The sequence below is a fragment of the Schistocerca piceifrons genome, chromosome 3 (genome assembly GCF_021461385.2).
Source record: "Schistocerca piceifrons isolate TAMUIC-IGC-003096 chromosome 3, iqSchPice1.1, whole genome shotgun sequence".
NCBI lineage: Eukaryota > Metazoa > Arthropoda > Insecta > Orthoptera > Acrididae > Schistocerca > Schistocerca piceifrons.
In genome coordinates this window covers 570909465-570936745 of record NC_060140.1, presented here as the reverse complement: position 1 = coordinate 570936745, position 27281 = coordinate 570909465, and the positions used below count along the sequence as shown (strand labels likewise).

At 38.7% G+C, this 27281-nt stretch overlaps 1 protein-coding gene across 1 annotated transcript in view; it reads right to left on the bottom strand.

Annotated features, from left to right (window-relative positions):
* LOC124787983 overlaps positions 1-27281 on the bottom strand; it is a 164997-nt gene that overhangs the window by 82196 nt on the left and 55520 nt on the right. Inside the window, exons 3-4 of the mRNA XM_047255008.1 lie at positions 12935-13326; positions 11853-11915 (exon numbers count right to left, since the gene is read on the bottom strand). Coding sequence (XP_047110964.1) covers positions 11853-11915; positions 12935-13326 — 455 coding nt within the window. The remainder of the gene's footprint in view (positions 1-11852; positions 11916-12934; positions 13327-27281) is intronic.

The following is a 27281-nucleotide window of genomic DNA, read 5'->3' as shown; positions in this document are numbered from 1 at the left end:
TGGTACAAACGTCCTTTATGAATTGCTGGTAGTACCAACACATTCCAAGGAAACATCTCACGTCGTAAATGTGCCAAAGAGCCAGAAATTGCACTTATTTTCTCTGGATTAGGGTGGACTACTTCATCATTCAGCAGAGGCCCCAAGATATTTATTTCTTGGGCAGTAAAGAGACACTTCTTCAGATTCAGGCAGAGAACTGCAGTCTATACACTCTCCAACACAGCTGTCAGATGCTCTTCAAACATCATCAAAAAGAGACAATGTCATCCTGACAGCAAATAAGGTGTGAACGCAGGTTGTTCATCATATGTTTGAAGGTGACTGGAGCCTTACACACTCCAAACAGCATAACTTTAAACTCATAGAGGCAATAAGGACTTGTGAAGACAGTCTTTTCCCAGTCAGCATCTTCAATCTTGATTTGCCAGTAGCCTGTCTCCATGCATGTCCATAGTTCAAAAACTCTTTGCTCCTTTCTAGCAGTTTAGGGTATCATCTATGTGCAGCAGTACATAGCCATCTTTCTACGTGATTTTGTGCAGTCAGCGGTAGTTGACAGAAACATCATATGCTGTCCTTCTTCTTCACAAAGAGCACAGAAGAAAGGCCAAGAACACTCTGACTCTCCAATAATGTCATCCTATAGCACCTTCTAAACTTCCACACAGATTATCCATTGTTCATCTGGCGACACCCAATTACGGATGGTAGATGATTGGCAGGTGACCCTGTCCCCCCCCCCCCCCCTCCCCCTTGTTGATACCCCAGTGTTTTACTAAGGAGCAGTTTGTCTTTTCTCCACTCTGGATCTGAAAGCATAAAAAAACTGATGAAAAATAGCTATCACCTGCTGACGTTGTTCCTTGGTCAGGCCAGATCCTAGGTGCAGATTATTAGTAGTTTCCTCCTTTGCATTGCCTGTAGAGGTAGTGGAGCATAATTCTTCATCAGTTGCTGTTCCTGGACTAGTTCGGCTGTCCCTACACACAAACAAATTGTGATTGCTCACGACAATTAGTGATCCAAAGTTTTCCTTGACCAACTGAAATGTTTGTGATCACTCTGGCAAGTGGATTTCTTTTATGAGCCTGAGTAGTTTTTTGCAATCAACAAAAGCTCCACAGTTTGAATGGGCATCTTGATTGATGACTGGACCTTGTCTCATTGATGATAGTAGGATAACAAAATCTTTAATGGCAAACAACCATCCATAGCAGTCATTGTTACTTGTTGGAACTACTTCATCAATCTGGAGCTCTGATCTCCCACAGTCTATGATTGCTTGTGTTGCCTGCATGAAACCTGACCCGAGAGTTAACATTATGAGTACATTCTGTTAAAACAACTAATCTGAAGGGGTGTGCTCTGTCCTTGATAGCTATTCTTTCAATACATGTTCTTATCAGCTGGATATATTTCTCATTTGTGACTGTTAGCACAATCACTTGTATATTATGGCACATTGATTTCTTTAGCTGATGATGATGATAAGCACTTGACAGAAAAAGGAGCCTCTGATCAACTAGTGCCCAGACAAGCTGTCTGTCAGTGATGATGACAAAGAGATTTCCTGATATCTCGGCAACTGTCGCCTATGGGAGATTTGCATCTGTGGTGGCCTCATCTCCATAGGCGGTTGCCTTGCTTACTTTTCCTAAATTGGCTGGTTGGCTACTGGCTGGTATCTTTGTACAGCAATGGAGAATGGCAATGGCGCATTGAGGAGCAACCTAAGCCAGGTTACAGATACGAGATTTGTCCCACAGGTCGACTATAACTGTCTGCAGTTAACTGGCATGGATAGAACCGTTGTAGTGATTGATGTCCGGCACTGCAACATCGTAATGTAATAGTTTTCAACAACTTGCTTTCTTTCTCCATGGTAGTATAGGTGTCCAGGGCATCGACAGTGAAAACATATTGGTATTTTGTTCTCCATTCCCCTAATGTCCGTTTCTACACAGGATGATGAGCTTGGTCGAGAAATTGGTTGTGCCAGCATTAGTCAGATGCTGGGGTGTCGTTTGATGGTTGCGGCGTACATCTGAGTTGACTGAGTCCATTCTTCCTGTAGATAAATAATGTAAACAATTAGGCTCATTCGTTTTGTATTACTTCGCTTCCATCTTTAACCACCTCTATTGAAACACCACCGTCTCCCAATGCCTTTCCTTTCTTCATACCTTGAATGATTTTATACGTCTCAAGTGGTATTACTTCAGGAATCTCTGTATTGGTATTTGTGTTTCTGATTACCTCTTGAACCATACAAACATTTAAATAAATCTGATAATTCTTGTACAATGTCGTCTCTGCTGTAAATTACTGCGGCATTTGTCATATTAACTGATGAAATGGGGTGCTGACCCACTAAAAAGCAGGGCTTATGGACTGGCAACGATTCAATATTTGTTAGTTAACATTTCTATTTGTTAATAAAAGTAAAAAAATGTTTCATATGGTACTTAAAAGTGCTCCGAAATCTCCCAATATCTTTAAATGCACATTTGCATGCTGCGCTTTTGTTAGCAGAAAACGTAATTATAAGTAATGAAATAAAGAAATAATTTGAGCCATAGATATAGTCCATGGCTGTATAAATATTGTATGCAGCCGCTGGAAACATTAAAAAATTTTTGATCGTCATATCATTAGCAGAAGAAGAGACAGTTTTTGTTTTCTAGGTCTTATCCAGATCTGACGTATTTTGGGCATAGCCATTAATACTAAATTATTTTATTAATACATTCACGAGTTGCAACCAAATGACACTGTTACTTGTGTGATTCATTGTAAGATTGTTGGGTGACGTGCCATGGCAAAAGGTTCCGTACTTCTAAGCAAAAAGTCATCCAGCTCGATCCACCGTCATCTTCGGGTGCTGTCTTATTACGAAGTCCGATTTTAAACACAGAGAGGAGAAACACTATTAAAAAATGAACACACCTTCAACAAGAAAAGCCATGTTCGAGCTCTGAGTGTTTGTATGAAACATTATTGTCTCGATCCAGGTACAAATTAACAAAAAAAAAAAAAAAAAAATTAAATTGGCGACATCGTGCCGGACTGGCGACATCGTGCCGGACACATTTTTATATGTACTATATTGTCTTTCTTTTGTTAAACGGTTATTGGATACAACAAATAGGATACGACTAAATTGGAATACATTGAAGTAAGACGAATTGTATGTCGACACCTGAAATTACGCTGCTATCACGGATACAAGGTAAGGCACTGCATCTTTACATCAGCAATTTTGCCCAAGCGCTTTGTATTATCGTAGCTTGCTTCGTAGATCTATCCCAATTTTCCGTTTCCGCAGCAGTGATTTTAAGCTACATTGTTGTATGCAAAATTATTTTCGTTATTCATACAGTCCAACAATACAGTTTCATCAGTTCACAATATGGCGGACTTCAGGTCTGTGCAACGTAATTTGGCGTGCAGCCATTAGTGTTCAAAGTTCCACCATCACTTATGACAATTACTTTCTTCTTCAGACATTGTCGCACGGCGAGATTAATTTTTGCATTTATTCTGGTTACACATGTGAGTTTAAATTTTTATTATGTCATACATTACGTGTGGCATGGTAGTGACCAGAAAACAATTAGCAAGGATGCAGAACCAGAGACCGCAACACAGATGCAATCCGACTCTGAAATGCCATTAAATAATGAAAGTGACGTTACGGTTAACTTGAATACTAACGAGCGACATATTATTGACTTTTCTGGTGACGTGAAGTTTGAAAATAGACCGTCCAACAGTAATATGCCTAAATCTAGTTCCGAACCCATTTTGGTGCCTTACGTCATGTCTAACGACGTGGCGCGGGCGAACAGTTCGATGCTATTATCAAACGGATGAATGAACAAAAACACATGATGACTGACAATAAAAATAAAAAATAATAAAAATCCATTCTGAATCAAATGACACACCATAAACAAGGCATTGGCGCACGTATCGACCAACAGATGACATCTATATGCGCCACTTTGAAAACAGCTCATGACGAGATAAAAACACGACATGATTAAATTAAATCAGATTTAGCTGCACTTAAAACGTCAAATAACATTATGTGTAGCCGTGTTGAGGAGATAAATAATAGACTGACTGGACAAGTATCCGACCTCAACGCGAAATTTTCAGAGCTTTCATTACAATGAGAAAACACAAATAAAGATATGGTAAATATCCAAGCACAAGTAAACAATCTCAGTAAAACATGCGAGTCTGTAGTGCTCACATTAAATCTTATCCGGCAGTGCATGATATAAAAACGCGTCGAAGTCGAAAACATGGTTGACACAATTGACAAACAGCTTTCTGATAAAGTAAGACTACACACTAACAACCGTTTCTCATTCATCAATAGAGAATTTCACTTGGATAGAGCAAAAAGGCAAATATTTTGAAGAATGTTTACAAGAAAAATTGCAACCTGTTGCCCACGACACTCGCGGAATTTATACATAACAACAAACACGTAATCAGTCAAGGAGCACAATCTGCTGCTGCGCAATCGAAACAGTTTGACAATTACATACAACCAGTGTGCAATGACGGTAACAGAAACCAAAACAAACAGTTTTCGCAATGAATAGAAGTACATTTATGACGCATACAGTACCTCAACATGACACACCGCATTGCAGTCGTGATAATTATCAATATTTTCCTTGCCATTCGCCAGTTGAACATTGCAGTAATCATTCTGAAACTAAACATTACTGTAGCGCCTAGGAATAGGAGAGCCTCATAAAAACCCAGACAATTTCAGCTATTTATGTCTAAAAAAGAACCGTACATCCTGCCATTTTTCTTAAAGCCTTCAGAAATGCATTTCCTCGTACGTGGAGTGACCGTAAAAGGATATCATGTTGTGGAATATATCCAAGGCGACACAGCTGTATGGGCGCATAATGAAGCCGGCAGATGCGTCACGTACGAAAAATTTGAGAGCAACTTTTTTATCTAAATTTTAGTCACAATCTGTACAGGACGACTAAGGCAGGTTGCAGATCGTGAACCATTCAATCCTAAGCACGGCAATTTGCGCCGGTATTTTGAGAAATATTTAAATATGTGACATTTCCTTGATGACCGATTGCAACGCGCAACATCCTCAGTGCATTGAAGGCAAGACTGGTGTTTAATATCAAAGAAAATCTTCTTCTCATCCCAGAATATGACGCAGAGTATTTTGTCAAGTCTATTGATATGCTTCGTGAGGACCAGCGTTCCGTATGTCAAAACAATTGCTACAATGTTTACACCAGCGCTATGCAAAATACGCAGGGTAGCCAACCCAATTCCGGCGAACCGGCTGCTGTCGGACATGCAAACCAAAAGAATCAACCACTTCAAATGGCAAATGTATACACACAACAGAACCAACATGCTCAACACTGCACAAACAGCAATTATAACACTTTTTATTCTACTGGCAGCAATCCAAAATGACACAGCGCAACAGCAACAACAATTACAACGGTAATAATAATGGTAACAAAAATGTTAAGTGAAACAAAAATAACTATCAATCCCCACTAAACCAGCAACGGACCTGGAGTAATGACCACTACGCTGCTCAGTATCAAAACACTGCGACACCACCACAGCAAAACAATAATACAGGCCAGTGGCAATTGCCGCCGCCGCAAATGTAAACTCAAATGTGGAATGCATCTACAAACCCGCAGGTGAGTCAAAACATGGAAACGCAACGACCGTCACAATTCGAAGACTGGAATAAACAATATCGAAATGTAAATATTATCAAAGTAACTAGTGATACTCCACCTCCGTCTATGCCCGCATCCACTAAAAATGTGACGACATCAAACTAAAAACAGCCACTATTGTGCCCCCAGGTCGTGGCTATGGAAGATTTGGGGGGCGACTTCAGTTTAAATTTATTATTTGACACACCTGTTTTGCAGTGGCACAATGATCATGTACATGACAGTTGTATACAGCAATCATTATTATTCATAAGGAGGGGACTGATGAGCTAAGCTGTAAGTCCCATAGTGCTCACAGCCATTTGAACCATTTATTCATAAGGTATAATCATGACGAAAACTTGTCTGATGAACTGTAACAAGAGGACACACAATGTCGTTCATCGACCAATGAAACTGTATTGGCCTCAACTACTAGTGTTATGGGTGGTATTTCCAGTACTATTATTCTGGGCACAGGAGTGGCCGTTAGTGTCTTGTCCTACGTTTTTTACAAGAAAATGTATGAGTTTGAACTGTAAAATTTTAACTGCCGTAGGCAATAAGTCTTCTAGGGTTAAGAAACAGGTATTTGTGACAGTCAAGGTAGGTTATGGAAATGTACAATAGCCATTCCTCGTCTTTCAAAACCTGGACACTAATTGTATTTTAGGCTTAGATATATTGTGTGAGAAGGGCAGCAGTATTGACTTCTCCCAATGTAAGTGTATACTTAGAGATACGGGCAGTGAAATTTCAATTTACCTGGATACCAGGACTCTGAAGCATGATAAATATTGTACAGGGTACAAGATTCAGTTAATACAGGCCACTGATGATGTTGACACACAGAAACACACACCTGATACTGAGTTAGAGGACTTGAAAACTTTAATTAGTAATAATTTATCAGAAACCACAGCTGTCACATACAATGAATGTAACAAACTTTCTAATGTTTTGTCCAACTATATATAATTGACTAAGTGTGATCAAACATATGTGTATGAAATAGAAGTTAAGCCTCACCAGATTTTCTTCCACAAAACATATAATGTGCCACTATCCCAACGACCTGCTGCGTGACACAAGTTGAAACAAATGTTACAGTGGAAACCCTCCATGTCACCATACTGCAGCCCTTTATTTGTTGTAAAGGAACGCAACAGGAATATCAGCGTTGTTTTTTTTTTTTTTTTTTTTGTATGCTTGTGCAATTAATGAGATTATTTTACCTGTTACCATGAAACCTGACCATTTTTGGTTCTAAGAATTTTTCTACAATAGACCTGATCAATTCGTTCTGGCAAGTCGCAATCGCGCCACATTCCAGAAAGTATTCTGCGTTTATATTCAGGGGACAAACCTATCAATTTTGTGTCTTCGACTGCCAATTTTTCTGTCTTCGACTGATAATGACTGATTGACGTGAATACTTAATCATTCTACACTCTTCCACTTTCACCTTGAAACTGATTGGATACGCATCTCACCATTGAACACACACACTTACGAGTAGCTAAAGCCATGCTTACACAACGCACTTACACTCGAGTATTTTTTGTGTTTGATGTTAATTCATTGCTTTTGTTATTTGTAGTTGCCCGCTTGGTCTTATTGCTGGTTTGGGATGTTGTGTCTAATCTTCCTCTATTTCAGGTGACATCATTTGCAAAAGCAAAACATGGATCTAAACCTGTACTGATTGTAAATACTGTAAACTTATGTAAAGCTATCTGATAAATACCTCTATGTGACTAATCATACTTGTGTGAAGACAAGAGAAATATGTTTCTATGTTTATATAAAGCCAATATGTGATATGTTTGTATGTATTTGTAGCTATGTAACATGTTTCTATGTATTTAGGTAAAGCTAAATGATATATGCTCACTTGCGTATGTTATCTGTACTTGTTACATGTGCCCATATGGGAAAAGTTATGAGACTTGCATAACCTGGAACTATTTGTGGACGTTTATTATAAATCGCTGAATTTGTAACTACGAGGAAACTGGTGTGCAAAACCACATAAATGAAAAATATTATTCATGATATATTGCTATGTATGTAGACGTGATGAACTATTTATGTTTGAAATTTGTTTACAAACTGTTTATGCAAAGTCATGTTACGAATTGTTTCCGTAAAGACTTGTCAACAAAAAGACATTTCAAGCACAATACTGCAGAAAGAGGCTATCAGCAATATGAATTTATAATTTCATGTTAACATATGTTGTAACTTTAGGATTTTGTACCTGTTTTAAATGTTAATCCACATTTGTGAAAACCATGATGATAAATCTTGTCTCTGCAACATCTTGTGCACTGAGACTGAGTATAAACTATGTGGCGAATGATGAACTCGATTCGCAATGGCTGCACTAGTACTGAACTTTAAGCGACTGTGCATGCACGGTAGGTGCAATACCAACATAAAACTGTTATAGGCAAACACGTCACATACAAACATTGAAAATCTGTTTTGTGTAAATATTATGTTATGTATGTTATATATGATATGTATGAGTATTTGTAGACTCATATATGCTATGTGCTTTAGAGTAAGTTGATTACCTGCAGGTATGTCCTTTCGCCTTGCAAATCAGGGGGCAGTTTAATGTCACATGGTTACGGTAACACAGGATGTATTGCAGGGAAAGTTCTCACCTGCGCAATTCAGAAAACCTTGTGTTGGTGGGAAGGAACCATATGGCAGGTGCTGTGAAGCAGTCATTGAGATGAGGGATATCATGTTCAGCAGCGTGTTCAGCATCAGGGTGGTCCACTTGTTTTTTGGCCACAGTTTGTCGGTGGCCATTCATGTGGACAGACAGCTTGTTGGCTGTCATGCCTACATAGAATGCAGCACAGTGGTTACAGCTTAGCTTGTAAATAACATGAGGCTTCACAAGAAGCCCTGCCTCTGATGGGATAGGTGATGTTAGTGACTGGACTGGAGTAGGTGATGGTAGGAGGATGTATGGGACAGGTCTTGCATCTAGGTCTATTACAGGGGTATGAGCCATGAGGTAAGGGATTGGGAGCAGGGGTTGTTTAAGGATGGACGAGTATATTGTGTAGGTTCGGTGGATGGCAGAATACCACGGTAGGAGGGGTGGGAAGGATAGTGGGCAGGACATTTCTCATTTCAAGGCATGACAAGAGGTAATCGAAACCCTGGAGGAGAATGTAATTCAGTTTCTCCAGTCCCGGATGGTACTGAGTTACGAGGGGAATGCTCCTCTGTCGCCGGACTGTGGGACTTTGGGAGGTGGTGGGAGACTGGAAAGCTGTTTGCTATGCAGTACATGTGTATCGGGCAATTTTTGCAGTTTCAGTATTCAAGATACACTACTTGAACTTCCCCAGAAAATTATCCCATATCTAATGACAGATTCAAAATAATTGTGATACACAATTGTTTGTGTACTCCAGTCAGTGGAATTTGCTAGAATTTGCAGTGCAAATGCAAAACTGCTTAGTCTATTTGATAGGAAGTCAATATGTGTATTCCAGCTTAAGTTCTTGTCCACATTTAGTCCCAGGAATTTGACCATGTCAACTTCGTTCATAGATTGTTTGTTATGTTGTTGGTTGGTTGGTTGATTTGGGGAAGGGACCAAACAAGGAGGTCATCGGTCCCATCAGATTAGGGAAGGATGGGGATGGGAAATCAGCTGTGCCCTTTCAAAGGATCCATCCTGGCATTTGCCTGAAGTGATTTAGGGAAATCACAGAAAATCTAAATCACGATGCCCAGACGTGGCTTAGAAACACCATCCTCATGAAGACGAGTCCAGTTTGCTAACCAGTGTGCTACACCACTCGGTCTTATTATGTTGTATTTTAAGTTCCACACATTTTGAATGTCTGGTTTTGAAATGTACCATACGGGTTTTTGCAATGTCCAGTTTCAACCCATTTAACTGGAACCAGTTTTATAAGGTATCCAGTGTGCTTATGATGGAGCTCGGAATTTTTTCTGAATCATCATCTTCAATTAATGCAGAAGTATCATCTGCAAACAGAACTGAAGGGAAATTTATATTTATGGGTAAGTCATTTACATAGAACAGGAACAGGATTGGCCCCAAAATGGAGCCTTGAGGCACACCTTGTGATACTGTACTCTATTTCGAATAATAATTCACTGCATCTGAGGTGATAAAGAAATGCTAATAACTTGTCCAATGGGATGTACCCTCTGCCATGCACCTCACAGTGGTTTACAGAGTGTAGATGTCGATATAGAGGAATGTATAACTAGTAGAGAGATAGGTACCGCCTATAGGAAAGTTAAAGAGGCCACTGAAGAAAAGAGAATCAGCTGTATGAATATCAAGAGGCCACATTAAAAACTGTTTCAAAGCAAAGAAAATAAATCTGAATGTGGAAGGACTACTTATAGAGGGGCTTTACTAAGGAGAGGAATTTGAAAACAATATTATTGAAAGGGAAGAGGAAGTAGATGAAGATGAGATGGGAGATGGTTGCAGCCTGTCCCTGATGTTATTCAGTCTGTATAATGTGAAAGTCAGAAAATGAAACAAAAGAAAAAATTGGAGAAGGAATTAAAGTTTAGGCTTCTTCAAGGCTTCTACAATCACCACCAGTGCTGGATCTTCTCTCTACTTTGCAGCACTGTCATTTTATGCAATGACTCAGATTTCTTTTCATGCTGTTGTGTTCCACCAAAGGATTTCGGGAAAGACTGGCAGCATCTTTGTGTTTGTGTCCACTTTCATATACCACTATGATGTTGTACGTCTGAAGCCTTAGTGACAGTCTCTTCAGTCAACCCAATGGATCCTTCAGGACAGTCAGCCAGCAAAGAGAATGATGATACATCAGAACAGTGAATGGCATGTCAAATTAATGGCACCAGAACTTGCTAATGGCTCAAATGACTGCAAGTCACTCTTGCCCAATTGTATAGTAATACATCTTGAACTTGGAGAGCACTCTGGAAGCATAAGCTATCACCTTTTCAGTACCTTCCTGAATTTTTGTCAGAAGTGCCCCTATCCCAAAACTGCTAGCATTGGTGTGAAGTTCTGTCTTGCAATTCTTGTCTGACAGTGCTAGAACTGAAGATGTTAGCACCTCCTTAGAGGCATGAAAATCTCTCTCCTGAGCCTTGTTCCAAGAAAATTTTACATCTCCCTTCAGTAGTTCTTGAAAATATACAAATGCAGCAAATGTAGCTGGTGAAAGAGAATACAGGCATCTAAAACAATGAGACTGACAGAAAGTGCAAAATGGCTAAGGAAGAATGGCTAGAGGACAAATGCAAGGAATGCCAAACAACCATGGATTTCAAACACATCAATCATGTGAAAACCAACTCACAGATTTCCAACGTTACATACTGAAAGCTTTGGATCAAGGTAACCAGGCAGATTGTGTATTTCTTGATTTCTGAACAGCCTTTGAGTGAGTACTGCACCTACGCTTATTGTCAAAAGTACGATCATATGGGGTACTAAGTGAAATTTGTGACTGGATTGAGGACTTTGTGGTACGGCCGATGCAGCATGTTATCTTGGATGCAAAGACATTGTCAGAGGTGGAAGTAACTTCGGGTGTGCCCCAGGGAACTGTGTTGGGCCCCTTGCTGTTCGTGGTGTATATTAATAACTTTGCAGACAATATTAATAGCACAGTATTAATAGCAAAATCAGGCTTTTAGCAGATGACACACTTACCTATAATGAAGTACTATCTGAAAGAAGCTGCATAAATATTCAATGAAAATAATCAATTTTTAATAATGTAATGTAACTGGATAGCAAAAAAAAAATCTACTTAGCAAGAGGCCACAGGAGAACATGCATATAAAATAAGGTTACACTTATGCAAGCTTTCGGAGCCAATGGCTCCTTCTTCTGGCAGGAGGGTTAAAGGGGAAGGAAGAGGGGAAGGAAAAGGACCAGTCTTTCCTTCTCATCCTGCCTGGTAAGTCTCCCCTAATGTATAGCAATTATGAATCATTAACCCAAGTAACATTTCTACTGAGAATACATCAGGTTGAACCAATATCTGCTACATCAAGAATATGGACTAAGAGTAGTAGTAGTTCTGTCACTGTGCTGAAACATGCATTAGTTACCCTTTTTCTGTTAATTATTCTCCAGCCAATGGAATGAAAATGTTTTCTGTAAATGTTGCATATCTGTAAATAATACATAATGGTCAACATTATGATAGTTTCACACTGTATGGCAGCAGTTAAAGACATGTTAAAACACTAATGCCTCCCAAGTTTTTGACCAATTATTGCTTTTTGCCTTGGGCATAATTTTAGCATAGCATCCTCTTTCCAATGTAGAGACATAAATGACCAATAACACAAACAGCAAAAATAATCAATTTTTGACAAGTTAATGTAATTGGTCAGATAAAAAATCTACTCACCAAGCAGCAGCAGGACACACACATAAAAGAAGGTTATAATGAGGCAAGCTTTCGGAGCCAGTGGCTCATTCGTCAGACAGAAGGGTTGAAGAGGAAGGAAGATGGGTGAAGAAAAAGGACTGGAGGGGTCTAAGAGAAGTGGTAGATTTCAAAAAAGTCGCCCAGAACTGTGGGTCAGGGGCCACTTACAGGACGGGATGAGAAGGAAAGAAGTCTTTCCTTCTCATTATGTCCCGTAAGCAAGAAGGAAAGAAGTCTTTCCCTCACATCCTGTCTGGTATGTCTCCCTTGACCTGCAGTTCTGGGTGACTTTTCTGAAATCTACCCTTTTTCCTAGACCTCTCCAGTCCCTTTCCTTCACTCCTCTTCCTTCCTCTTCAACCCTTGCCTGAAAAAGGAGCCAATGGTTCCGGAAGCTTACCTAATTATAACCTTCTTTTATGTGTGTATTCTGCTGCCGCTTTGTGTGTAGATTTTTTATCTACCCAATTACATTATGATATCACAAACAGGTACCACTAAAAATGAAGATAGATGAAAGTATTCTAAAGATGAAAAATACTTTTGATTTACTAAATACTGGAAACCATAAACGTCAATAACAGTTTTGATTGTAATGCCAGCTTATATTTGAGAAGTCGTAAGTTTAAGACATGGCACTATGATAAATATTTTATAAAAGTAATTAAATTATTTATTTGTGATCTTAACTGAATTAAAAGAGTTAATATCTATTAAACAAACACTTTTGAGAAAATATAATTATACTTATCTTACCTCATATCCAGAATTTCCAGTAGGTGAATTTGTTGGGACTAATAATGTAGTATCCTCTGCCTTTGCACTGTAACTTATAACAGATAGTGATGGTAAAGATGTCTTTAATCTTCTTGTTATTGGAACAGAATGCTTAAAATGATCACTGAAGGAAAATGCAGATTTTGATTTGAGTCGTTCCGCCCTGTGAAATGTCACATTTGTTCCTTCCTTTTCATCTTCTGTCTTGTAAAATGGCTCCACAATTGGTCTTATATCTAACTCAGATTGAATTTTCCACTCCTCATTCAGAAATTTCAGAATGTACTGAGCTCCCTTGTCTAATATATCTTGGGGTGGATATTCTATTGGGTTTCCTGTAAACTGCACTCCCCTTAAATTAGGCACCAGTCCTGCAATAAAATCACAGGAAACAGTATAGGGTAATTTACTGCATGTACTTATAGCCTGTATGGTCAAAAATTTCCATATTCCAATAGCATGTCATTCCAGAGACATCAGACATATGACTAATAGTATGTAGGAGCTTGTTTTGCTACTATTACACCATTTAATATGTAATTAAATTAAATTCTGATACAATGAAGCTACAATTTGTTTTATATTCATCCTAGAGAATGGTTAATGGCTGATGCAAAGTTTCTGACATAATCAATTTGGCATGTAACTCATTTGGATGACTTCACATGGGAAAGAATCAATGGGAAACTACAAGAAGGGTGAGGTGTGATGAGTGTAGCCCAGGAGTTTTGTATTGCTCGCAGGATTGTTACACATGCATGGGAAGCATTCCAACCCACAGTTCACAACTGCAGCAGATGACTACTACATTGTGCAACAGACAAGAAGGGATGCACATTAAGCAGTGGGTGCAATTGCAACCAAGTTTAACATGCTGTGTTCTGTCAACACCCACACATCAGAAGCATAATATGCAATTGTGACAAGCATACAGGGACCGAACCAATGAAGAGTGAGTTTGCATGCTCTTCTCAGATGAGAGCAGATTCGTTCTGAATAGTGATTGTGGATTTACCCTCGTGTGATGAGAGGTGGGAACACACAATGCACCCAGGAATGTTGTCAAACACAATCATCTTAGTGGCGTAGGTGCTATGGTGCATGGAGGCATCAGGTTGCATGGCCATACTGACCTCAAAATCTTTGAACATGATAAACTCGCTGGTCAACATTGCTGTGACATTGTACTCCCTCCCCACAGGCACCATTTCAGGGTTGCATTCAGCAATGACTTCATTTTTATGGATTACAATGCATGACCACACTGAACAATGCAGTTGAATGAGGTCTTGGAACCAGAGGATGTTAGGCGAATGGACTGGCCTGGCCTTTCCCTGACTTAAATTCCACTGAGCACTTGTAGAATGTGTTGGGGAGACATGCAGCACGTTCACATGCACCAATGACCATCCAGCAGTTGTCAATCATATGGTCAAGAAATGTAACGCCTTACCACAAGAACTCCCTACCAATCTTGTAGCCAGCATGGGAGCATGTTGCAGGCCATGAATTGCTGTCTGAGGTGATCACTCACCCTATTAAGAACCACGTCCCGCCGCCTTTTGTAATGTTCAGGGAACCATCATAAACTGCAGTAAGGTCAATGTAATTATTGTCTCTGAATAAAAGTGACATTTCTGTTCATCTCATTGTTTATTTCTCTTAGTTACCTTCTGTACTATTCTGTACCGGTTTTTTCTACGTATGTTCGAGGCTTCATCTAGCTATGTTACTTGGCAGTTTCTCCTGGACATTGCAAAAGGCAACACATGGTTCTTAAAAGGGGGTGTGATCACTATGGGCAGCAATACATGCCTCTGCACCAGTGCGGTTAAAAACTGCTGGATGGTCATTGGTGCAGGTGAGCACCCTGCAACACATCTCCCCAATGCATCCAAATGTGCTCAATGAGGTTTAAGTTTGGGGAACGTGCAAGCCATTCCATTCGCTGAATATCCTCTCATTTCAAGAGTTTCTCCACCTGTTCTATTTGATATGATTATATGATTGCAAGTTCTCATCCGTAAAAATTCAGTTAGGGTTGAATGGACCCACGAGAAGATGCACACGGGGAAGGAGTAAATGACTCCACCTCATTGATCATGTCAATATGCTCTTGCCACAGTCGCAAATGGTGCTGCCAATGTGGAGGTGCCAACAGAACATGACATACTGACCATTAAGCGAAGCGACTATCCCGATGCAGTAACCATGCCAACGTGGAGTGTCAAATTGCATGCCTTGGAGTCCTATTAATGTGGTTGCAATTGCACCCGCTTTTTGATGTGGGGATCTTCTTGCCAGCTGCATAAAGTAGCAGTCATCTGATGCTGTAGCTGACCACGGCCAGACACCTCCTTTCCTTCAGGCACCAGTGTCTGTGGTTCCGAACACTCCCCATGCACATGAAACAATGCTGTGAGTAATACAAAACTCCTGGACTACACTCATCACACTTCATACTTCTTTCAGTTTCCTGATGATTCTTCCCCATATAAAGTCTTCTATATATTGTCTCTGTGCCGTGTTTTCATGAACACCACCACGGTACACAGTAATTGCTCACTGATTGACACACACTGTCTTTTTCCTATTGCTTCAACTGCCTTTTGTTGTGAACCGAATCCCATTTGGCACTATAATCATGCTGACCTAGTACTATGTGACATCCAGCTTTCTGTGTACGACTGTAAGACCTCAAGCAACACACTCCTGCACTTTCATTAATATCCACAACATAGTTAGTATGTTAGGTTACTTTCTACAACACCCTTAAGTTTTACAGTGCTGTGTAATATAACGGAATTAAAAAGATTCCCACAGAGAGCTTTTATAGCATTTGGCAATCTGTTAAATAAATTCTCGTATCTTGGCCAGGAACTGAAGCAGCTAGCCGGTGGGCACCCTGCAACACATCTCCCCAATGCATCCAAATGTTCTGTAGCTGCAGCTGAGTTGGGCATCTGCACAATGCAAGCTACAGCTGTGGCAATAACATGGATGCTCCACTGGCATCAAAGGTGGAAGAAGTAAAGAGAGCAGTAATTCCAGCAACATTTAACAACAACAAGGGCACACAGCTATTTCCAGTTGTAGATCTGCCTATGTATATCTCTGGCTATCAGTGATCATAACTCCAGGACGTTGACAATTCCGCGAAGCTCATGTGAAGCAACAATGTTTGGCCATCTAGAACATCCTGTGTCATGGGCAGTGCCTCTCACTTCAAGCATGATATAAGGGTGATACACAGCCACTTTTGATCACTCTACTCTAGAATGTGAACGCAATAGTTTATTACCTTGCTTGAATCACTACACTGAACAGACTAGACATGGATTCTCCTCTTTTCTGATATTATGGACCTTGCATTAATCACAGACTCTGGTTGGTTTCTTCTTTTGAACTTTGGGTCACAGTACTACAACTGATTTGTTCATTTCTGGACCTATATTGTGATTGTGCTGGTACCTTATGATGAGCCTGTCAATGAATTTTACTGTGATTTTAGAAAATGTGTAACATGGTAAAAGGAAGATTACCTATTGGAGCTGTAGCTGAGATGGGCATCAGCACAATGCAAGCTACAGGTATTCTTCTTGTGCCTCTTTCCTGACCATTTGACAACATGAAAGAAGGCAGGGATGTATATCAATGCTAATTACAACACTTTAGACGCAGACATACCAGAGCTATAATGAACCTGAACTACTTTTGCTTCTAAAAAAAGCAATTGTCATTGCACGACTCAATTACATTACCATTTAAAGAACTGTGTAGTCACAAAAGTTATTTACAACAAACTTGACTAACATTTCACTATTGCCTGAAGTTACCAAATCAAACATACACAATATGGATCACAGACATGCGGCAGCTCAGTCCTTTGTAATTTTTGTGTGAAAATCCGACATGTCAAACATCAGATTAGATTAGATTAGATTAGATTAATACTAGTTCCATGGATCATGAATACGATATTTCGTAATGATGTGGAACGAGTCGAATTTTTTAATACATGACATAATTAGGTTAATTTAACAACTTTATTTTTTGTGTTTTTTGTTTTTCTTTATTTTTATTTTTATTTATTTTTTTATTTTTTAAATATTTTTTTTCTTTTTTTTCTTAATTTATATCTAAAAATTCCTCTATGGAGTAGAAGGAGTTGTCATTCAGCAATTCTTTTAATTTCTTCATAAATACTTGTTGGCTATCTGTCAGACTTTTGATACTATTTGGTAAGTGACCAAAGACTTTAGTGCCAGTATAATTCACCCTTTTCTGTGCCAAAGTTAGATTTAAGCTTGAATAGTGAAGATCATCCTTTCTCCTAGTATTGTAGTTATGCACACTGCTATTACTTTTGAATTGGGTTTGGTTGTTAATAACAAATTTCATAAGAGAGTATATATACTGAGAAGCTACTGTGAATATCCCTAGATCATTAAATAAATGTCTGCAGGATGATCTTGGGTGGACTCCAGCTATTATTCTGATTACACGCTTTTGTGCAATAAATACTTTATTCCTCAGTGATGAATTCCCCAAAAATATGATGCCATATGAAAGCAATGAGTGAAAATAGGCGTAGTAAGCTAATTTACTAAGATGTTTATCACCAAAATTTGCAATGACCCTTATTGCATAAGTAGCTGAACTCAAACGTTTCAGCAGATCATCAATGTGTTTCTTCCAATTTTATCTCTCATCAATGGACACACGTAAAAATTTGGAATATTCTACCTTAGCTATATGCTTCTGATTAAGGTCTATATTTATTAATGGCGTCATACCATTCCCTGTACGGAACTGTATGTACTGTGTCTTATCAAAATTCAGTGAGAGTCCGTTTACGAGGAACCACTTAGTAATTTTCTGAAAGACAGTATTGACAATTTCATCAGTTAATTCTTGTTTGTCAGGTGTGATTACTATACTTGTATCATCAGCAAAGAGAACTAACTTTGCCTCTTCATGAATATAGAATGGCAAGTCATTAATACATAATAAGAACAACAAAGGACCCAAGACTGACCCTTGTGGAACCCCATTCTTGATAGTTCCCCAGTTTGAGGAATGTGGTGATCTTTGCATGTTACGAGAACTACTTATTTCAACTTTCTGCACTCTTCCAGTTAGGTACGAATTAAACCATTTGTTCACTGTCCCACTCATGCCACAATACTTGAGCTTGTCTAGCAGAATTTCATGATTTACACAATCAAAAGCCTTTGAGAGATCACAAAAAATCCCAATGGGTGGTGTTCGGTTATTCAGATCATTCAAAATTTGACTGGTGAAAGCATATATGGCATTTTCTGTTGAAAACCTTTCTGGAAACCAAACTGACATTTTGTTAGTACTTCATTTTTACAGATATGTGAAGCTACTCTTGAATACATTACTTTCTCAAAAATTTTGGATAAAGCTGTTAGAAGGGAGATTGGACGGTAATTGTTGACATCAGATCTATCCCCCTTTTTATGCAAAGGTATAACAATAGCATATTTCAGTCTATCAGGGAAAATGCCCTGTTCCAGAGAGCTATTACACAGGTGGCTGAGAATCTTACTTATCTGTTGAGAACAAGCTTTTAGTATTTTGCTGGAAATGCCATCAATTCCATGTGAGTTTTTGCTTTTAAGCAAGTTTATTATTTTCCTAATTTCAGAGGGAGAAGTGGGTGAGATTTCAACTGTATCAAATTGCATAGGTATGGCCTCTTCCATTAACAGCCTAGCATCTTCTAATGAACACCTGGATCCTACTATATCCACAACATTTAGAAAATGATTATTAAAAATATTTTCAATTTCTGACTTTTTGTTCGTAAAGTTTTCATTCAATTTGATGGTAATACTGTCTTCCTCTGCTCTTGGTTGACCTGTTTCTCTTTTAATAATATTCCAAATTGTTTTAATTTTATTATCAGAGTTGCTGATTTCAGACATGATACACATACTCCTGGATTTTTTAATAACTTTTCTTAATATAACACAGTAGTTTTTATAATTTTTGATAGTTTCTGGGTCACTACTCTTTCTTGCTGTCAGATACATTTCCCTTTTCCGGTTACAAGATATTTTTATACCCTTAGTAAGCCATGGTTTGTTACAAGGTTTCTTACGAGTATATTTAACTATTTTCTTGGGGAAGCAGTTTTCAAATGCATTTACAAAAATGTCATGAAATAAATTATATTTTAAATTGGCATCAGGTTCACGGTACACCTCATCCCAGTCTAACTGCTGTAGGCTTTCCCTGAAATTTGCAATTGTTAAATCGTTGACTGAACGTACTACTTTGGAGGACTGTTTAGTATTGCTGAATGGAGCTATGTCATATATTGTAACTAGCTGTGCACCATGATCAGAAAGACCATTCTCAACAGGCTGAGCATTTATCTGGTTAAACTTATCTTGGTCTATAAAGAAGTTATCTATCAGTGAGCTGCTATCCTTTACCACCCGAGTAGGAAAATCAATAACAGGTGTCAAATTGAAAGAACCGAGTAATACTTCAAGGTCATTTTTCCTATTACCCTCTTTCAGAGAATCTACATTGAAGTCCCCACAAATAATAATTTGCTTCCCCCTGTCTGACAGATAGCACAACAAGGAGTCCAAATTTTTCAGAAATAGATGAAAATTTCCTGATGGGGACCTATATACAGTTACAATTATAAATGTGCCTTTATTTAATTTAAGCTCACAGGCACATGCTTCTATATGTTTCTCTACACAAAACTTTTTTGTTTCTATACTTTTTGCACAATGATAACTTTTGACATATATGGCAACTCCTCCTTTCTCCATATTTTCTCTCATTACATGTGCAGAGAGCTTATATCCACTTACATTTACCTTATCCATATCAGTAACAATGTGATGCTCAGACAGGCATAGTATATCTATTTCATTCTCAGCTTCTAAATCTTCTAAACAAACCAGAAGCTCATCTACTTTATTCTTTAAACTCCTAATATTTTGATGAAATATACTTACATTATTTTTAATTATACTTTTATGAGAACCTTTCCTTATTCTAACATTTGCAGTACTCTCCTGTCTGAGTTTCTCATTGTGCTTAGGCCTAGTTCCTATACACAGATTTCTTATTAGGGGCATTGCAAGTGAGTTTTTGCCATACAAGCAGGTTTCAAAAGGAGTGCTAAAACTTCCAGGGCCTGCACTTAAGGAAATGATGTATGCTGGCCACTATCTTGAAGTCTTTCACAGAGCAAGTAATTACATTAAGTGTATACAGAGAAATATGGAAGTGGCATAGGTCAAGGCTCATTTGATTTCCTGTGCAATCTTAGTCCCAGTCAATTTCCTTCTGACCCTATTAACATCCTTTGACCAAACCAAAACAAAACTTGTACTATGCACCCCATAGCATGACTTATTTCAGATTTTTTTTGGGTCATCAGTCTTTCGGCTGGTTTGATGAGGTCTTTCATGACTGTTTCTCCTGTGCCAACCGACTCATCTCATAGCAGCACTTGCACACATTGTCCTCAACTATCTGTTGTATATACTCCAACCTAAATCTCTCATAAAATTTTTACCCTCTACAGCTCCCTCTAGTGCCACAGCAGTTATTCTCTGATATCTGTCCCTCCTTCTTGTCAGATGTTTCCATATACAGTATTACTTTCCTCGCCTGTTGTGTGGAGGACCTCCTCATTTCTTATGAATCCACCAGTGTTCAATGCCCTTCTATAGCATCACATCCCAACGTTCTTTTTCCAGGTCCCTGCCCTTCCCCAGCATTTGATTCACTTCCATACAATGCTGTGCTCCAGACGTATGTTCTAAGGACTTTCTTCCTAAAATTAAGGCTGATGCTTGGTACTAGTAGATTTCTTTTGACCAGAAATGCAGTTTTCCTTCACTAGTCTGCATTTTATGTCCTCCTTGCTTCATCCATTAGGCGTTACTTTGCTCTAAAGGTAACACAATTCGCTCACTACTTCTTCATCACCAATTTTGATGTTAATTTTTTGGTTTTCACCTCATTTCACCTACTCCCAATTACCCTCAACACATTCTGTGTTCAGCATACAGCTCATTCCATTTAGCGTGTCATGTAATTCTTTTTCCCTTTCATTGAGGGTATCAATGTCATCAGTGTAACTTGTCATTGATTTTCCTTCATCCTGAATTTTAATTGTGCTCCTGAACCTATTCTTTATCACCGTCATTGTTTCTTTGATGTATAGATTGAACATAGGGGGCAAAACAATGCATTATTGTCTACATACTTTTTAATCCAAGCACTTCATTCGTTGTCTTTCATTCCCTCTGGTTCTTGTACATGTTGTATATTATCTGTCTTACTCTTATTTTTTTCAGAATTTCGAACATCTTGCACCATTTTACATCGTCAAACACTTTTTGTAGGTTGACAGGCTCCTGACCCCATTTTCATATTTCTTAAGTCTTGCTTCCATTACCAGTTCCAATGTCAGAACTGCCTCTCTGGTGCTTTTAACTTTCCTAAGGCCAAACTGATCATCACTTAAAGAGATTTTCAATTATCTTTTCCATTATTCTGTGTATTATTCTTGTCATCAACTTAGACACATGAGCTGTTATGCCAACTGTGTGATAGTTCAGATAGTTCACCTGCAAGGCCATCTATACCTATGGGCAAGGGTGGGGAAAGAAAAAAATGTAGTGCATTCAGGTGTTTAGCTTTCAATTTAAAGTCAGTATTACACAGGGTTTTGATAGGGCCGGAACGGGAAATTTTTCATGGCTACTCCCAAGTTGCCATCCATCTATCAAAATGTTAAAAATACATCATACCCCCAGATCCAGCTCCACTCCCCCTGCAAACTATCGTATGGGCACCATTGCTTACCTGCTCTGGTTATATTCAGAATTGCTTCAATGATATTTTTCTGGAAGTCTGATGGTATTCCTCCAGTTTCATAGATTATTATGCACTTGAATAGCCACTTGGCTGCAACTGTCTCTAATGATTGCAGAAATTCCAAAGGAATCTTATCTGTATCTTCTGTCTGATTTGATTATAGGTCCCCCAAAGCTATATCATACTCTGACTGTAATACTGGATCCCCTACGTCCTTCAAATCAATTTCCATTTATTCCTCTATCACATCAGCAGGCAGTTCCTCTTTCACGTGTAGGCCTTCGGTGTACTCTTTCCACTTACCATCTCTCTCATTTATGTTTAACAGCAGAATTCCTCCTGCCCTCTTTTTGTTAACACCTTTCTTTTAATTTCACTGAAGTTTCTTTTTACTTTTCTATAAGCTGAACTTTACTTAAGTTATTTAAATGATTCAACTACTCCTATCAACAAGAGACTTTCAAACTTCTAAAGAAACAGAGACAACAGCATAATGGGTGTAAAACAAAGAAAAAGGGTTTAGCTAGAGAGATGCTGAATAAAACACATTGGGATGCCAAGGAGCAATGCGTGAAGCCTTCAATCACTACTGCAGCAGAATACTGTCAAACGATCTTTCTAGAGTCATTCAAAGTAAGTCAATGGTCAATAGCGCATAAATACTCAGATCATGCAATACTAGTCGGAGGTGACTTTAACCTGCTGAGTATAGATTGGGACATCTATGGATTCATTGCAGATGGTACAGACAGACAGTCATATGAAATACTTTTGAACATGTTTTCTGAAAATTATTTTGAGCAGCTAGCTCAGCAGCCCACTAGACTTTGTAGCTACAAATAGGCCTGACCCTATCAACAATGTCAGTATAGAAACAGAGATTAGCAATTATGATGTCATAATAGCAATTATGATTATGAAAGTTAATAAATCAGTCAAGAAGGCTAGGAGAGTGTTTCTGCTAGATAGAGCAGATAAGCAGTTATTAGCATCTTACTTATACAGTGGATTGGCATCACTTAGCACTGGTAAGATGGATCTAGAGGAATTATGGACAAAGTTTAAGCAGATTCTAAATCATGGTCTGGAGAGTTACGTTGCCTAGTAAGTAGATAAAGGATGGAAAAGACCCACCGTGGTTTAATAATGAAATTCGTAAGATGCTGAGGAAGCAGAGGCTGTTGCACTCTACATTCAAAAGGGGACTCACAAATGACGACAAGCAAAGGTTAGTAGAGATTCGTGTATATGTGAAAGGACCTATGCACAAAGCATACAACTATCACAGTCACAACTTAGCAAAAGATCTGGGACAGAACCCGGGAAAATTCTACTTGTATGTAAAATCACTGAGCAGATCTAAGGCTTCCGTCCAGTCCCTTGTTGACCAGTCTGGAGTGACAGTTGAAGATACCAAAAGGAAAGCTGAAATTTCACATTCAAGAAATTGTTTATGCAGAATGAGTAGGAAGAACAAACCTATAATGTTCAGATACTGTATTACTAGTGTCCAGCTTGACACAGTCAAGTCAAGTCGTTTAAATATATGACGTAACACTGAAAAGCAATGTGAGGTGGAACGAGCATGTGAATATGAGGTGGAATGAGCACTTGAAAACTGCAGTAAGGAAGGCAAATGGTCCACTTCGGTTTATTGGGAGAATTTTAGAAAAGAGTGGTTCACCTGTAAAGCAGACCGAATATAGGGCACTGATGCAACCTATTCTTGAGTACTGCTCAAGTGTTTGGGATCCATACCAGGTTGGATTGAACAAAGACATCGAAGCAACTCATAGGAGGGCTGCTAGATTTGTTGCAGGTAGGTTCGATCAAAACGTAAGCGTTATGGAGATGCTTTGGGAACACAAATGGGAATACCTGGAGGGAAGGTAGTGTTCTTTTCAGGAAAGACTATTGAGAAAATTTAGAGAACCCATATTTGGTGCTGAGTGCCGACCGATTCTGCTGGCACCAACATACATTGTGCGTAAGGACCATGAAGATAAGATACGAGAAATTACAGCTCATACGGTATTGTACAGACAGTCATTTTTCCCTTGCTCTATTTGCGAGTGGAACAGGAGTGGAAATGACAATTAGTGGTACACAGTACCCTCTGCCACGCACCTTATGGTGGCTTACAGAGTATATATATATATAGATGTAGAACAAAACCAAAGAAATTCTGGTCATATGTAAAGGCTGTCAGTGGTACCAAAGTTAGTGTCTAGTCACTCACGAGTGAGGCAGGAACCAAAACAGAGAGTAGCACAACAAGAGCTGAGTGGTTAACTCCATCTGTAAGTATTCCTTTACATAGGAAAACCCAGGACAACTGTCCCAATTTAATCCTCATACCACTGAAAAGATGGTGGAATATGTCTTAGTGTCAATGGTGTTGAGAAACAGCTGAAATTGTTAAAATTGAACAATGCTCCAGGGCCCGATGGAATCTCTATCAGATTCTATACTGAATTTGCAGTTGAACTAGCCCCTCTTCTAACTATGATCTGTCACAGATCCCTTGAACAAAAAACTGTGCCCAGTAGTTGACAAAAAGTACAGGTCACAACCAGTTACAAAAAGAGATCCACAAAACTACCATACAATATCCTTCACATCAATTTGTTGTAGAATCTTAGAACATATTCTGAGCTCAAACACAATGAAGTATCTAGAACAGAACAACATCCTCCATGACAACCAGCACGAATTCTGTAAACACTGATCATTCAAAATCCAACTCACACTTTTCTCATGACACACTGAAAGCTTTGGATCAAGGCAGTCAGTTAGATGCAGTATTTCTTGATTTCTGAAAGGTATTTCAGTCAGTACCACACGCACACGCTTATTGTCATAAGGACGATCATATCTTTGGGTATTAAGCCCCTTTGTGACTGGAATGATGATTTTTTGATAGAGAGAATACAGCGTCATCATCAGATGTAGAAATAACTTCAGATGTGCCCCAAGGAAATGTGTTGTTCATCTTTTATATTAATGATCTTGCAGACAGTAGGAATAGTAACTTTGGACCTTTTCCAGGTGATACAGTTATCTATAATGAGGTACTGTCTGAAAAAAGCTAGATACAAATTCAGTCAGATCTTGATAAGATTTTGAAGTGGTGCAACAACTGGCAACTTGCTTTAAATGTTCAGAAATGTAAAATTGCGAATTTCACAAAACGAAGAAATGTAGTGTCCTACAACTATAATATCAATGAGTCACAGCTGGAATTGGCCAACACTCATAAATGCTTGGGTGTAACACTTTGTAGGGATATGAAATGGAATGATCACAGATGTTCAGTTGTGCATAAAGCAGGTGGCAGTTGGCAGACTATTGGCGTAGAATACTGGGGAAGTGCAATCAGTCTACAAAGGAGACTGCTTACAAATCACTCGTAGTGCCATTCCAGAATATTACTTAAGTGTGTGGGACCCATACCAAATAGGACTAACAGGGGATATCAAATGTACGCAGAGAAGGGCAGCATGAGGGGTCACTGGTTTGCATGACCCAAGGGAGAGTGTCACAGAGATGTTGAATTCAAGCTCTGGCTTTAAATGATGATTCTAGGAATATACTACACCCCTACTGGTCACTCACATAGGGATTGTGAGGACAAGATTAGATTAATTACAGCACCACAGAGGCATTTCAGCTATCCTTCTTCCTGCACTCAGTGTGTGAATGGAACAGGAAGAAATCCTAATAACTGGTAGAATGGGACAGATCCTCTGGCATGCACTTGTGATTGGTTTGCAGACTGTAGATGTGGATTTGTTAAAAATGTAGAATACCTGGTTACACTGCCTCTGCTGGACAGTGCGGCCACCATGCAAGCTTAGATCACCAGGGTAACAGTTAAAGGCATGGGCAAAAACAGGATTCAACAACAACAATCAAATCCATCAAGACTGGCAATAAGAATACAGAGGTATGATTTACTAATTCCAGGTCAATACAGGCACATCATTAATACTAACTGACCTCAGCACCCACAAGCAGTTGGGATCTCCAGTCTTGTACCAGCTCATACAGAAACATCAGAGTCCACTAAAGATGACTATCTCAACAGATGTCAGCTTCAAGTGTGTTATGTACCCTATGAAAATAGGGGTAATGGATCACCTGGTTGTCAAAAACATCTTTGGGCTAGATTTATTTACTGATTTTGGATGCAATATTGCAAATACCAGACAGGTAATCTCAGAAGCTAACCCTTTTCAATCATTGGAATTTTTTTGCGAAGAATACGCAATTGTTTCGTCCCCATAACTTTGCTATGAGGTAAACTAGTTACATTACATTCAAACTGCAGTAGTTCCCCATTTCTTCTGTCAATGACCTATTTCATTCATATTCAAGTATGTTGTTTAGACTGAATTTGATCAACTGGGAAAACTGTGCATTCTGCAGCAAGTGCCACGATGTTATTGGGTATCACCACTTGTGTTCATAACAAGAATAATGGGAATTTCCATATCCAGTCAAATTCTTCTCTAAAACTGATCTTGTGCATGCTTACTTGCAAATCATGTTGTCTGAAGAGTCAAAGAAATAGAAATGGTTAACACCCCATTCCGAGTTTCCACCATGTGTCCGCATACTGGAATTTACAATGCTGGTGTAGTCCTGTTAGTTTTGTTATCCTGTAGCTGAATGACTGGCCGTGTTCAGTCAGACCTTACAGACCATTCAAAAGCCGTATAGATTGTTGAACTGATTTGATTTGCAAAGAATTTTGAAGTTTTGTTTTTATGGATGCTGTTTTCTAATCCTTAAATAAAAAGCAGTTATGGTGTGAAACTAAATTAAGCACTTTATTTTCACTCAAAATGAATGTAACAAATAACATGTGTAACAATCAACATGAAGTATTAAAAACTCAAAGGGCAAAAAACACATATAAAAAGTGTCCAAAGAAACAAAACCTTAGATAATTTTCTGGTAGAGATATGGTTTTTAAATGACTACTTCCAACACCCACACTAGAAGCAATGCCTCTCAGTACTTCACAATTATAGTCCAAATTCTTGTTTTCAGCAGTGGCCTCTTGATTGTGTCAGTGAGCATTTAATCTGTTTGATTCACTGTTATTTCTCCTCAATTAATTTTTTCCAAGATTAAATGATGTCTAGTATCACAGTGTTTACAGTTGCCTTTGTATCTTACCTTTAGTCAGTTACACCTTTGTTGCTACACAGCAATTTAATCTATTCCTCTTTTGGGAAAGGGAATATTTCTCTATGCAGTCAAAGTGCTTTCCGACAGGCAGAAGTTAATGCCAAGTATTCTGCTTCTGTTTTCAAGACAGCTACTGTTGGTTGTTTTTTGCTTTTCCATGAATTGCTGCACATTGTGACATAAACAAGAAACCAGTGATCGATTTTCTATCTCCTTTCTATCTCCTTGGTTATTATTAAACTGACTC